The sequence below is a fragment of the Taudactylus pleione genome, unplaced genomic scaffold, assembly GCF_031769625.1.
Source record: "Taudactylus pleione unplaced genomic scaffold, aTauple2 ptg000512l, whole genome shotgun sequence".
Taxonomy (NCBI): domain Eukaryota; kingdom Metazoa; phylum Chordata; class Amphibia; order Anura; family Myobatrachidae; genus Taudactylus; species Taudactylus pleione.
Window position 1 is genome coordinate 4,510,762 of NW_028284914.1, and position 15,350 is coordinate 4,526,111.

The following is a 15,350-nucleotide window of genomic DNA, read 5'->3' on the forward strand; positions in this document are numbered from 1 at the left end:
CCCCATTGTCTATAGTTAGATAAACATGAAGAACAGTCCTGGGGATGAGCAGGGAGTGGTTCTCTCTCTTAAAGACTGTCGGAGTGAGTGTGAGTGCGCTCTCCCTGAGTGACCTAGAGTCCGTGCATGGCTGCATCGGGGCTGCGGCCAGTGCTCTGTATACTCTGGTTTCTCTTCAGATTGAATAAATCTTTCGCCTTTTACTAAAGATTTCCGTGGAGAGGAACAATCATGAGTTTCATGTCATTTTTTGATGCCCGGCAGCTGCTGGGCTGATTCCCTGGTCAGTGACAGAAATGGTTTATTCTAGTGATGGGTAAAGTAGGGACGGGAGATGGGACATAGGAAGTTCTGATGTTTATAACATTGGATACAAAACCATTGTTTAGTTTTAAACATTGGTTCTGGAACATATAGAGCCGTATTCAATTAGAGCGGATCCGCAATAGTTTTTCGCCTCCCAGACTTTTCGCCTACATCGTGTATTTTTGAGGTGGAAAACTATCGCGGCCGTCCCCGCTTTACCCCATATTCAATATGGCAGTAGGCGAAAACGGGAACCGGCGAAACTTGAACAAGCGGAAAGTACTGTGAGATTTGGGGAAATCAGCCTGACAACCCCCATGTCAGAGCATCTTTTGGGGGCTATCTATGGTTACCCCCTGATTTGGCTTTCTGAAGGTATTTGGTGTTTTTAAACGGGCTCAATAGCTGCTAAATAGCGTTTTTGTACAAGTGGTGCAGAATAGTGTTCAGGAGTATTTTTGCAGAAAATAACTTATCCCAGCAAATTTGAGGTACTTGAAAATAGGGGTCAGCATTTTAAAAGTTGCTAAAATTAAGTTGAAAAAAAAACGTGAAAAATCCACCTGCCGCAAGCACCTGTAATCAAAAAAACACCTGGGGCATACTTGGGGACCCCCCTAGAGTCAAGTTCACTAGTTTTTAACTTTGTCCCCCAACATTTTTTTTTTTTTCGCCCCCAAATTCAAAGTGATTTTTTGGGGTGTTCAGTATTTTTTTTTTATTTTTTGACAGTTTACCTTTGGGGGACTGTCTGAAGGCTGCACGGAGATTCCCACAACGTTGCACCCCAAATCCCCAATTCTGCACTTTTTTCCGCCTATTACATTGCATTAACTTTCCGCCTAGGTGGAAAGTCTTTCAAATTGAATACGGAGTGAAATCAAAACAGGCGAAAATGACGTCATCGGTGAAAAGTTTTCGCCAAAAACGCGCGAAAACGGCTTTTCGCCTCAAATTGAATACGGCCCTTAATTGTTAACCAATGTTTCTATTGTTTTTTGTTTTTTTTTAAATAAACTACCAACTTCATCATATAATACACTAATAAGCGTCTGATGCTTATTTGATGGAGGCTTTACAGTATGACAGTATACAGTATATACAGTCCATCAATTCAAAAAAGCAGCAGCACTCTATGGATATTATAAAGGAGTTTTGCATTTTATAAATCCTCTTAGACCTGGTACTTCTTAGGCAGCAAACTACAACCAGTCCCCCTGAAACATTGGCCTTGGATGGGGTGAAGTATTTGTGTTGGGGGTATCTAGCACCAAGGCCGCAACAGTGATTGCCAGGCGACAGCGCACCTGCTACAGCTGGGAGATTGTTTGATGTAAATTTTGAGCACCTTGTGGTTCTGGCGGTCACTCACTGGGTTGGTATCTTCTCTAATTAGAGCGGGATAAGTAGCATCTATTTGTGGCTACAAGGTTTTTATTTTGCTACACTATTGTCCCGAGGCTGTTCTTTATAGCTACTGTATCAGTAGCATTGCATCCAATGACCGCCCCCCTCTGGCGCTCATGTATGGGCTGATTCTGAATCCGCCCCCCTCCCTGCTTCCTCTAAGTCTGCCATCTCGTTTTCTTCCCATACTGAATGGCCCCCTAAGGCCTGCTCGCACCCCGTCTTCTGTCCCTTTTTAATTTGATCTCTTTTTAATGCCACTCGGGCACAATACAGATGCCACCGCCATCCCCTGGTCTATGTCCTCTCTGTTTTACCCTCTGCCTCCACTCCAATGTACAATTTATTAATGACCTGTAACTTAGGGGGGCCCTCCCTTCCTTTCCCCCTCCCATCCTCTACATTACACCACTTTCTATAACTCCGGCATTATCTCCAGTGGTGACGGCATTAATTAACCATAAAATGTGACTTTTAAAAAAGCTCTTAAAACAATGTATCTGCTATTCTTTTATTTAGATAAGGCAGAAATATAATGAATACTGCTCGCTGCCACCATATCCCTGCCTTCCTCCATCGCCACCACCGTCTCCCTGCCTCCCTCCATCGCCACCACCGTCTCCCTGCCTCCCTCCATTGCCGCCACCGTCTCCCTGCCTTCCTCCATCGCCGCCACCGTCTCCCTGCCTTCCTCCATCGCCGCCACCGTCTCCCTGCCTTCCTCCATCGCCGCCACCGTCTCCCTGCCTTCCTCCATCGCCGCCACCGTCTCCCTGCCTTCCTCCATCTCCGCCACCGTCTCCCTGCCTTCCTCCATCGCCGCCACCGCCTCCCTGCCTTCCTCCATCACCACCACCGCCTCCCTGCCTTCCTCCATCGCCGCCACCGCCTCCCTGCCTTCCTCCATCGCCGCCACCGCCTCCATGCCTTCCTCCATCGCCGCCACCGTCTCCCTGCCTTCCTCCATCTCCGCCACCGTCTCCCTGCCTTCCTCCATCTCCGCCACCGTCTCCCTGCCTTCCTCCATCTCCGCCACCATCTCCCTGCCTTCCTCCATCGCCGCCACCGTCTCCCTGCCTTCCTCCATCGCCGCCACCGTCTCCCTGCCTTCCTCCATCGCCGCCACCAGTCTCCCTGCCTTCCTCCATCGCCGCCACAGCCTCCCTGCCTTCCTCCATCGCCGCCACAGTCTCCCTTAATTGGGTTGGGACTTTATGTCAATTCACTAAACCTCCATCCAAGGCTTAGTAAATAGACCCGTTTGAAAAATGAGTTAAGGCGCGTATCCACTAAATGATAAAGTTATCACTCAGTGTTTATGCCGTCAACATCCAGCGATGAGCGCTCCCGCTGATCATTGACGATATCTTTCATCGCCTGTACTTGCAGGGCGACCTGATGATATCGTCAGGTTCTGCAAGTACGGGGATGAGCGAGGGCGCCGATACTGAACGATATCGTTAACTACATTGAGCCCGGAACTGCAGGGCAAACACTAGACTATATCGCTCATGGAGCATATATTCTAGTGGATATGCGCCCTTAGGAGCTGATTGGATGGTACTTTCTCTCTCTCCAATGCTTTGTACATCTCCCCCTAAATAGGTTTAAATTTTCTACTGTGAGTTAGTAAGCTTTTGGCGAGTCAGCCATTTTAAAGGCCATACTATGGAAGTGATGCGCTGCGTTCTGAATATTAGCCCATCCCACAAAATGGCTGCCACCTGCATGTAGATGATAGGTGCACTTTCATCAAGCAGCGTGATGGCTGCAGTCATATTGGTGAAAGCAGAGAGTAAGAAGGTCCTCTATGGCTGCTTTACAGAATGTTTTCAGGAAAGTAATTTGGCTGCTGTGTAACAGAACTTGTGTCCTCCATACAGGTGAATCACGTGCGCACACGAGACTTTGACTGTTGCCTGGCTGTGCCTCTTCTGTCTGACGCTGGGGACAGACTGGACCTGGTGATCAGTCGAAACCCTCTGCCAGGGGGCGAGCGGGAGACCCTCAAACACACCACTAGTTTGGAGTCCAAGACGAGCACAAAGACCCTCTGAGGAGCTGGAAAACTTTACCCCCCACCTAATATGAGTAATTTGACCACGTTAAGGGCATGTGGGCCCAGTATTGCCCAGCTGGTGACTTCCTGTACAGATGAGCTACGTTGCTTTATTTATACCTATTTTCGGCACTTATAATTTAGAAGCCACTTACACTTTTCACTGATCACTTTACACTCTTTAAAATTTGTTTTCACTAGGATAAAGGGGGACCTTGTCCCCTATTTGTGTCCCCCACCCCATGGTGCTATTACTGTTGGTTTGTTTCTCATTTGTACCTGTGATATATTGATTAATCCACCCCCGAACCTTCACCTTTCCTGAGAGAAAACTGCTGACCTGTCCGGGGCGGAGGCTTTTCCCTCTGGTTTGTGTCGCGCTTTTAATGCTATTATTGGTTTATTTAGTGAAAAGTTTTTGTTGCACATTTATACCCACGAATTTTACATGTTGTTTTTCTTTTTTACACTAATGCACTTTATAATGTCCTAATTTTGATATCCTATACTCCCCACCCCTACCAGTGCACAAAGTACACACCCTACACCACAGGTCTCCAAATAACACTGTGCAGAGGGTCCCCCACAGGCTGCGGGCGCACTGGTCGCCAATCTCTGGTTCCTGCAGGCGGCCTTTTATCCTGTGCAAAACCGCCTCACCCAGATTCCCAGACACGCCCTCACACATGGCCAACCACAAATCTCTCCTCCCATCATGCACTGCCATCCAGGGCCACCAACGGGATCACTCTTTAGCGCCTTACTTGGCACTGTGATATCACACACACTTCCAGGAACTGTGCGTCACTGCTTTCATCCCCTTCGCTGTAGTTGTTAGTGCACCTCATGGCCATTTTGTCTGTCCCTGTTTGTTTGGAGTTTTCGTGCCTATTGTGAGTGGTTAGGTAGCCCGCTTTTCTTATATTTATGTATTTCTATGTTCTTTTGCTATTGCAGATCACCGTTTTAACACTTGCACTGCCAGGGGTGAGAAGGCAGGAACGCACTTTGAGGGTAGCGTGTTTTATAAAACAATATACCTCCAATTGTATCTGTTCTGTGTAGTGTCCGCTGGATGATTTTAACCAGTGCAACGGAACAGAGATATATAGAAGTTCAAGCACTGTTTGATGCCTGGAAAATAGACTGGACAATATTTTAAAAACAATTCCCAAGCCCTGTTCTATAAAATGTCCCTTATTTTCTAAGTGCAGCTGTCGTCTACGCTCAGTGGCAGCAGCCATTTTGTGGCTAAACACACATTCATGGGGTGCGGCCTATCCGATCACTAGGTGTAAGGGGCATTACTACAGCCTGTCCATTAACTAGGAAATCTACAGCATCCCGAGCTCCTATGGCTTCATAGGCTGTATATATACATGATTTACAAAGGGCCACCATGATATGGATTCAGTGAGCTGATTGGCTGTATTGCGTGAATATTGGTTCCGCCCACAAAATGTCTGCCTCCGCTGCGTGTAGGTGATTGAATTGTTTTACCGGAACAGTGTTGTTTATTTTGTTGCCTAAATTTGAAATGGTCTCATAGTAGCGGATGTACCTACCGTTCCCAATAGAACCAGCACTGTCCGCGTTTCGCCATGTGCATGTTCTGTGCCATAGCAGGGTACTGACTGTATTTTTTATATGCAATATTTGTGGGTATGGAGCTCCCCATTTCGGGTTTTTAAACGATGCATTTAAACCGAAGGCTTTAAAATGTAGTTTCCTTGTACCTCGTTTCCTATGCATTTTCAATGATCTTGTCCAGTTTACCCGCATTACGAATCGAGTATTTTTATCTGTAATGAGTTTAAAGCAACTTAACTTGTAAAATATTTTTATACAGATTTAGGTATTCTTATGTATTCAAGAAAGCACAATACATTACGGCGACAGGATCCAGAGAAGTTTATTTTATTCCTGTTTTGGGCACATTTGTAAATATTCTTTTCTGTATTTAAAACAAAAATGGGGATTATTGTGGATAACTGGGTTTTTATTAATAAAATATGGAATTTTATCTGCGTATGTGTTTTTTAAGGGGCTATGACCACAGGACCCCAGAATATGTACATCACGGTTGTATCACTTGGCAGGATCTGGCCGTTTGGCAATGGGGCTAAATGCTGGATCGGCCGGTACGGGGAGCGGTCTTGGATAATATATAACAATGACTCACAATGATTTTAATCAGTTTTATTATTGATGTTGATTACAAAAGCCTCTAACATTACAGGATAAATCAGCAGATATAAATGTCTATGTAGAAAGTGCGCTCTCACTGCTGGGTAATACCCCCAGAAGTGATGACGAATATTCTCCTGTTAGGGTCATGTGACTGCGGCCGGTCTCTGCTGTGACTGCCATTAGAAGACCTTTTGTACTTTTATAGTAAAATAAAATACACCAAATGTAAAAACACAAAAAAAAAAACAACTCAGTCACAGGTCAGCTAGTTGTATAATCGTTTCCATACCTGACACGAGGCAATTTTCCTTTGCACAACTCACTGTGGGTTCTCTATATTTGTCCATCTGCTTATTTTTATAAGTAATTTGTTCTGGGGTGCAAAATAAAACCTTCCCCTCACCAATTATTAGAAATGTACAATGGGATATCTATATGCCCAATAGAATGTAACAGAAGACTCCTCCTATTAGACAGATGTTTTGGTTACGGTAATGTTATATGGACATTTCCGTTAACGTTGCCGCACACAAACAAACATGTTTATGTTCTATCTTTGGTTGAAGACTTTTTGGTGTGAGTTTGTGCATGGAGGCAGCCACTAGAGGTCCTCAGTTATCCCTTCTGCTCCTTGCCCCTAAACTACAGAAGTCTATTGGCGATGGAGATTGGGGTGCTGGGAGCTCAACACAGCTTGCCCAGTTCGGGAAATACTTTGCAATGAAGTAACTGCATGACGGAGCTGAATTGCAAAGAGAGTGACCAGATTATAGGGGAAATATAACCTAGAACCCTTTGGATCTTTACTGTTAAGGTGCCCATCCACTAGCAGACATGAAAAAGTCATGCACGATTAAGACATTGACAAACGACTGCACGATTAAGACATTGACAAACGACTGCACGATTAAGACATTGACAAACGACTGCACGATTAAGACATTGACAAACGACTGCACGATTAAGACATTGACAAACGACTGCACGATCACAGTCTGTGATGAGCCTGCAATGTACGAGCAGCAGTTCTGTGCATGCTCAACTTGACGTTATGGTCAGGGTGACCAGCATGTTTGCACTATGATAGATGTCAAAACGACCAGCGGGCACGCGCATCGCTGGTCGTTTTAGACATTTTTGCAAACTATTTATGAATGATCGTTATCCCTCAACTTAATCGTCTAGTGGATGGGCACCTTTTAGATCTGTAAAATAATCCAAAAGTAAAATGCTATTTGAAAAACACAAATAAAATATTGCTGCTGAGGCAAATCCTAGAATTCTTTTGGATATGAATGTTCACTTTATAGAACTACTGAGCCCCAAAATCTATGAAGCAAATGCATTGTTTAGTGTTAAATTAATTTTCAGTTCCATTATAATACCAGTACCTCCGCATGACACTACTGGCTGCTGAAGCCTCATATTTACGACAGTGTCTCAGTGGGGTCCGACACCGTACAGAACACCTGTTACATAACCGGCCCTTCATGAATCCACAGAGCGCTGAGCATGACTGGAAGCCCTGTCACTCACACTGTGCTGCCCCAGAACGATGGAAGATAAAGAAGCACTCGCCTAACATGGCAGCTAATGCACGAATGGAAGCCTCTCCATGCCCCAGTGACCACATGCAGCTGGTTCCTTCATCCATACAAAGGAACATGTCTATGAAGTAGTTTTGGCGTTTGCCAAGTATCTAGAACTGAGGAAGCCACAGGCCGTACTGGAATCCTTACCTATGAGACTACTGCCACCTTATAGCTCGTACTAAATGTCCAAAGGACGGAGCCTCCATCTAGGGCAGTGATGTATTCTATGCCCTATGAGCTTCTTCTATGTGATGGTGGCTTCTTACAGAGATGGCAGAACTCTTGGTCCTATGTATGAAGTAACAGGAGAGGCGCCAGGGTGTGGTTACCTGTCCCAGGTGATTTTAAGTCTTTCTCCTGCTGAGGATGGTTTCTCTACTTCATATGTTGGGAGTAGAACGCGCTGAGTGTGAGGAACCCTGGTCTCGGTGTGGAATCCAACTGTTAGCGCCATAGTGATTGCAGTCTTTTCACACATCTAGTCTTATTGCTGTATACAGCGCAGTTGCTATTGAATTATATATAAAATGTCTTCATCTCTTTAATGATTATGGGGGGTATTTAATATTGCAGCGAAAAGTCCGTGCTGGACTTTTCGCTCCACATTGGAGGTTTTACGGGGATAAAGTATCAGGTGCGCGCCCGCTTTATCCCCGTATTCCATTTAAAAGCTGTGAAAACGGGACCCGGCGGAAAGGTAAGTATCTGAAAAAATTTGGGAAAGCATCCAGGGACCCCCCTAATGATATCCTGACATGGGGGATCATTATAGGTAGCCCCCTTTTGGCCTGCGGAAGGAAAGTATGATTTTTAAATAGCTGCTGCAAGTGTTTTTTCCCAACAGGAAAGAAGGGGTGAAGAAGAGCACTTGGACTTTAGGGTTTTTTTTGTAAAAAAAATAGGCTAGGTGCATCAAATTTGGGGTACATGAAAATGGGTGCAAGCATATTTTTAAGTCCCTAAGGTGCATTTTTTAAATTCGTCAAAAATGCACCTGCCGCTACTACCCGCAATGAAGAAAACACCTGCCGCATACATGGGACCCCCCCCACCCCCTCTGAATTAATTTTGTTAGTTTCAAACTTGTTCCCCATATTTTTTTCACCCCAAATTGAAACTATTTTTTGGGGTGTCCCAATTTTTTTTTTACATCTTTTTTAGGGCACTCTCCCAGGGGTGCAGGCTATTTTTTTATTTTTTATTTTTTTAAAGCCTGCACCCCTAAACCCCAATTCTGCACTTTTTTTTTCAGTGGTGAAAAGTTATCCCTGTTTTTTTTTTTTTTTTTTTAAAGACTTTTTGCACCGGCGAAAAGTCTTTGAAATTGAATACGGGGATAATGGAAATAGGCGAAAATGACATCATCGGCGATAAATTATCACCTTTAACGGCCTTTTCGCTTGTAATTGAATATGGCCCTATAGCTCTTTTGCACATATAGCAGTTTTGTCTTCTGATGTAGGGTGCACAGCTTTTTGGCTATAGCTCTTTAGGGCGTTTTAATAATATTGTGGGTTTTAAATTGTTTTTGGTCCATTTTTTTTTTATTTTTTTAGGTTAGGTTCCCCATGTCTATATTGCCTGAATAGCCTGGTCTTTCTGTTCCTCTTCCTATCAGAAGAGTTTGGATACTGGATGTGTTGGTCTTTGGGGAAATGTTTAATGTATGTTATAGGATATACACAGATGTGTCCACCTACATCTATCCTCTGGGCGCCACACAACGCAGGAGCTCCGTGTGACTCGGCAGCGCTGAGCGTCTTTGTGTGACTTTTTACCTTCAAATGCGTCTTACTTGCATAGCGATGTGGATTTAAAATATACAGCATGCCTATGTTCTGTGTGCGGGTGTAATAAGACTCATTTGAAGGTATAAAGTCGCACAAAAAGACATGCGGCGCTACCGAGTCCAGCCACGGCATGGTGCGACTAGAAGGGCTGTTTACTGCGCAAGGAGGCAAGATATATGTGGACACATCTGTAACATTGGCTCCCCCTGCTGGGTGTGATGTGGACTGCTGGCTATAATGGTTGTGATGGTGGGGCCATGGGGAGCAGTGTTGTGTTTTGTCTGCACCCCCGAGTAAGTTCTCTACAGACAAAACCAGTCCGGTGGAACAACGGCAACCATGCTATCCAGGCAATGAAGACACTAGTGCCTAAATGATACAAAACAAACCACGTTCTAGAAACCAAAGAGCCCATTAATGGCAAAAAAAGACAGTAAAGGGGCCTATCTCCATTTAACGACATGAAAGTCTGAACGTCCAGCGTTCAGACTTTCATGTCGCTGAGGTGCGGGTACTGCACTGAAAGACGTTCACTGAACGTCTTCAGTGCAGGAGCCCAACCTCCCTATCTATTAACATGACGAACCCGACGACCGTCGTCAGGTTGATCAGCATATTCAATAGATAGTCGGGGTCGGCAAGGACGCAGCGTGCACGCGCATCGCTCGTCCTTGCTGGGTATCCACTTGCACACTTTCTGCACGTTCTGACAAAAACCTCCTGGTTTTGATCGCATCGTGCAGAAAGTCGGCAAAGGGATAGGCCCCTTTACTTCACCCTAAGGAGCTACACAAAATAGTTAAATACACATAAGAGCTATGGACACCGTACAGCATAAAACACAACACGCAAAAGATCTTTAATCGTCACTTTGGAGTTAAAAATTTTACATAAGCGTAAAGAAACTACTATAACTCACAAAAAACCCAGCCCTGGCTATAATAATTAAAGAGCTATAACCTTAAAGAAAGGGCAAATATATTCAATAGCTGCAACAGCCACCACCTAATCCACAAATAGTATGTAACCGTCCTATGGCACCAAGTGTCTGAGGCCACACCCAGAAACCTTAGGATCCGCCTCTCGCGGCAGCATGTACTACTCCGGAACTACAACACCGATCATCAGACCACCACAGGAACGGTAACCGCACCAGCTAGTGCCTCGCTCCCATTACTCAATCTAAGGCAGGAACTGAACAGCCTTAGAGACTATTGGTTACATTCATACAAATTATAAGTAAAATACTTAAGAATAATGGTCACGGTACTGAGAGATTATCCTTCATAGTCTACATTATAGGCTAAAAAAAATATATATATACCGTATATGTATTGTGATGATGAATTACCTGCAGCAATGTTTGATATCAATTCCATTACAAAGTGCAATCAGGAAAATAAGGGAATATATAAAAGCTTAGCAATAGTAAACTCTTTGCAGTGTATATAAAACTTATTGTATCATTTATATAGCAGCTTGTTTTATGTTATAAACAACAATTCGGTATGAGAATCCGATTCCTCATTGAGGGTCCCGCACATCAAGTAGGCGTTTGTGGGATAAATGAATATTCATGAGAACACGGCTTTTTTGGGGTCATTCATGTCTAGTCTACATGGGTTCGTCCAACAACCATTGGTACTGGGATTTTGGACGGCAGCAGCTGAAGAGACAGAACTGGGGCTGATTCTACATTGGTAGCAAAGCCCAAAATAAAAAACCAAGTGATTTAGTATCTGCGACAAACCTGTAGCAATGCACGGGGTACATAGATGTATTATGTGTGCATGCAGGGTAAATACCGGCTGCTGTTGCATGTAGATCTGAGTTTGGACACCCATCTCCCGAATCTAACACTCTGCACATTGTACCTGTCTCCCTGCAGTGCAGCATGGTGTTACCCAGGTGCAATGCTACTTTTTCATTTTTCTTCTTTGTTCCTAACTCAGAATAAGCATAAATGGGCAGTTTCTGCTCATCACAGATTGCAACAGCTCAGGCGAGTGACCCTAGAATTCAGGTGAGTTAGAATCTGAGCAGGAAGAGCTCAGGCGAGTGACCCTAGAATTCAGGTGAGTTAGAATCTGAGCAGGAAGAGCTCAGGCGAGTGACCCTAGAATTCAGGTGAGTTAGAATCTGAGCGGGAAGCTAAAGTACGTGTCATAGTAAAACCAATAGACCATTATTTTCCTGTCCTCATAAAACTTCTGGAAGCCAAAGTCTACGGTAATAGGTCACCGTCAGCTGTTAATTTGTTTCTGAGAACGGTTGACTTATTAACAGATCCTTATGAGACCATGCCAGTTTGTGCATTCTGCAGAGTATCCATGAGGTGGCAGTAGAGGATTTTGTTACTATTGCGGGGAGGTGTAATAACTTCGCGCTGCTGTGTGTTATAAGGACTTTATCAAATAAGCAACCACATAAAACAGCATTTTATTCACCTTTTATGAGTAATCAAAAGATCTGTGGAGGGGAAGTAAACAAACATGAATGGGCCAATTTTGCAAAAAAAAACGAATTCTGTCCTGATTCCTAAGTCATTTGCACAAATTATATATAATCTACTTCATTCCTACTCTGCCAAGTGACCTGACTTTGAAAGATTGAAACCTTCTATATATCTGTTAGATATCAAGTGATTCCTCTTTAATTTATTTTGTTACTTTTAATTGCAAACCATCTCCATCCTCCTTCGCCTCACAGGGAACGCGGCACCGGCCTAGTTTTGAAAAACTCCTCCAAGTTTTGTTTCTGTCGGTACCACCTTATTGGCCTCAATACAAATCAATGGGCAGATCAGCAAAAGCACTTTCTATGGCAGGCCTGGCAACCTTTGGCTCTCTAGCTGTTGTGAAACTACGAGTCCCAGCATGCTGTGCCACAATTTTGCTATTGGGGAATGCTAAAACTCTGGGAAGGCATGCTGGGACTTGTAGTTCCACAACAGCTGGAGAGCCACAGGTTGGCCAGGCCTGTTCTATGTGATGTGCGGCAAGCTACTAACGCTGGTGGTCCAATGAAAGACGTATTAGCGTGACAGGAGATTACGAAGACCTGGCTGCCGTATTTGGCTCAGGCACATTATTATTCCTGATATTCAGGGACAAGAAAAGGGGGTTTCTAATAATATGATGAAGGTCTCTATATGCAGACCAGTTATAAAGTGCAGAATGCTACAGCGTAGAATCCTCTAATTCAGGGGTCTTCAAACTTGGCCCTCCAGCTGCTGTGGAACTAAACATCCCAGCATGCACTGCCACCTTTTTTATATAACAGCATGCTAAAACTATGGCAGTGCATGCTGGGATGTGTAGTGCCACAGAAGCTGGAGGGCCAAGTTTGAAGACCCCTGCAGTCTAATTCATGGGTTCGCCACTCCAGTCCTCAAGTACCACCAACAGGTCAGGTTTTCTGGATGTCTTACCATGCACAGGCAAGTTAATCTATTTTGCTGTATCAGTAATTCTCTATCCCACCTGCTTCCACAACTCATTAATAACAGGGAGGAAAAGTCCTTTTGTGCCAACGGTTTCCATAGACCAGGGGTAGTCACCATGTGTAGTTCCTCAGCAGCTGGAGGGCCAGCCCCTGCCATAGACCCTGGTCCTAATGAGCAATTTCATGGGTGATATCAGCTTTGGTTTTTGAGGAAAAAGTGAGTATTTTCCATATGATCATCAGAGCCGTAACTAGACTTTTTGGTGCCCTGTGCCAGAAAGAGCATTGGCGCCCCCCTCATTGTTTTCAAGGGACATGATGCACCCAAAAAAGGGGAATTGCCTCATGGGGAAGGGTCAGGGAAGAGATAGGGGAGGCCAGGAGATGCTGGGGATGATATAAGAGGAAGCTACAAGCAAGAATGATAATAAACAGAAATTTGACAGGCCCAAACAGCGCCCCCTGACCTGTGGTGCCCTGTGCGATGGCACAGGCCGCACTACCCTAGCTACAGCCCTGACGATCATGTATATGACATGAGAACTGTAAATCCACAATGCAGCATATTTGTTTTTTTTTCATAAATACATTTTTGGGTGTAAATAACCTGCAGTGAGGCGAATTTAAAAGTAATTACTTAATATACTGCAAATCACGCAGGTGTGATGTCATCAGCAATGACCAACCAGAAATTAGTTTTCATTTGTAAACCTGTATTAAGTTAATCTGTGGTTGTTTTTTTTTTTTCTTATCCTTTTTCCATAGGCCGATATATAGTTTTGGTTTTCTTGAGTGAAAGCTTTAGAGCAGGCATCAGCAACCCATGGCTCGCTAGCTGTTGGTGTACTACAAGTGCCAGCAAGCCCTGGCACACAAAGACTTATACGGTAGTTCCCCAACAGCTGGCTCATCACGGGTGGTCTAACTCTGCTTTAAGATGATTGGGTTTTTATTTTTTATTTTTTTAGCAAAACCATTTTGACCTTTTCAATACAAGTGATAAAGACAGTTAAAATGTATATTGAAATATATATATATAAAAAAATTAAATCTTTAAAATCTTTATGTGTGATATGAGGCTGTCTCTGCACAGAGAGAGCAGGAACTCACTACAAGAGGTTATAAAATACGCACTTGCACGCACACATATTATATAACGTTCTCTACAAGAGCCGACGAATCAAATTCTAGTGCAAATAGAGATCTCCCTAAACCTGACGCTAAGGAGAGGGTTAGTAAACAGCCTGGACGAAGGGTTTTACCTCCCCCGGACACAGAGGAGGCTGGGCGCTCTGCTACATCATGGTTTCCACAATGACGTGAGTGGGCTTCATGTGACCTCCGTTTGGGCAGAAGGGCGCGGCGCTCTCTGAGTCTTTGGCCCAGCGATTGATCTCCCTCGGAGCTGTAACGGATTTGATCCTCTGTGGGAACACAGAATTTTTTTTTATTTAAATAGACATTTGTTTTTTTTATTCTGGTTTTGGCCAACAAGTTGGGACGCCGTTAGGACTACACCCCCTCCGAGACTGGTCTAACTCAGCGGGAAGTAGCTTGTTCCCAGGCAGGCTTCTTGGGTCTGTTATTGGGGGCCCCTGATTGTCATATATGCAAATTATATCACTATTGTGGGTTTGTCTTCTAGAACAAAGGCTCACCGAGACTTGGGGTCCTAGCTACTAAAAAAGAAACCAGTGATGACCACTAAGTCAATGTATGTACAAGTGCCATATACCGAAGTACAAATGAGCTATTGTTCTCTGTTATCAGCCACCCTGCATGAATAATGTACTAGGAAGGAACCTACATCGGCTCAGTACGCTGTACGTACAGGTCTGATTTCCCATGCCGTGCTTCTTACCGAGATCTACAGGTTCCAGTACAATAATCAATGTACTTTCACAGCACAACGACCCCTCCGCCCGCCAGAAGTGTTGTTCCCGTACCTCAATCAGCGACCCCTCTGCGCGCACAATCTGATACACCAGGACCAGCGGGATACACATCATGGAGGACAGAGCCAGGGCCCAGCCGACCCCAATGGCCCAGTCTGGATACGTGTAATACTTATTGTAGGTGAGGGGGGTATATTTGGCTAAGGAGAAGATAAAGCAGCCCTGAAAACAGAAAAACAGATTTAGGAATCATTGAGAACCCTTTTCCCAAACTATGCCATTACAGTCCAGGTTTTAAGGATATCCATGCTTAAAATACATTACAGATGGGGGTTAGTGGGACCTACACTGGTCTCTATATATTTCCCAGAAGTATAAAGTATCTCCGCACAGTGGGCCCAATTCAGAATCGCTCGCAAACCGTCCGCATTGCGTACTTGAGAATAGCTCTGGGTTTTTGCCTGTATTTAGTCGCCCCTGTGCATCAGCTGGTCAGAGCGCATTATATCAGCCCTATCCTGGATGCCAGCGATCTGTCTGAACTGTTAGATCCCGGCGTACGCTCACCTCCAAATGGGCCGCAATTCCGTCTACACGTCCACAGCGTGCGATTGCCCTGTTTCTGCCTGGCTACACCCATTAGCTGCAACTGTAGATCCAGCTGAAT

The 15,350-nt window shown here is 44.5% G+C and overlaps 2 protein-coding genes and 1 non-coding gene across 9 annotated transcripts in view; 2 read left to right on the forward strand and 1 right to left on the reverse strand.

Moving 5' to 3' along the window:
- The window catches only part of GRIP2 (glutamate receptor interacting protein 2), a 472,906-nt gene extending 467,111 nt beyond the window's left edge, over positions 1 to 5,795 (forward strand). For all 7 annotated transcript variants that reach the window (XM_088450259.1, XM_088450258.1, XM_088450256.1 and 4 more), the window contains exon 24: positions 3,597 to 5,795. In XM_088450259.1, coding sequence (XP_088306385.1) covers positions 3,597 to 3,770 — 174 coding nt within the window. In that variant the 3' untranslated portion in view covers positions 3,771 to 5,795. The remainder of the gene's footprint in view (positions 1 to 3,596) is intronic.
- On the forward strand, positions 160 to 274 carry LOC148501622 (U5 spliceosomal RNA). The gene has a single exon (XR_015870037.1). It is a non-coding gene; the product is annotated as a U5 spliceosomal RNA (small nuclear RNA).
- An 8,038-nt stretch (positions 5,796 to 13,833) lies between the features above and the next one.
- The window catches only part of SLC6A6 (solute carrier family 6 member 6), a 51,940-nt gene continuing 50,423 nt past the window's right edge, over positions 13,834 to 15,350 (reverse strand). The window contains exons 13-14 of the mRNA XM_088450265.1: positions 14,735 to 14,905; positions 13,834 to 14,212 (exon numbers count right to left, since the gene is read on the reverse strand). Of these exons, the coding sequence (XP_088306391.1) occupies positions 14,084 to 14,212; positions 14,735 to 14,905 (300 nt within the window). The 3' untranslated portion in view covers positions 13,834 to 14,083. The remainder of the gene's footprint in view (positions 14,213 to 14,734; positions 14,906 to 15,350) is intronic.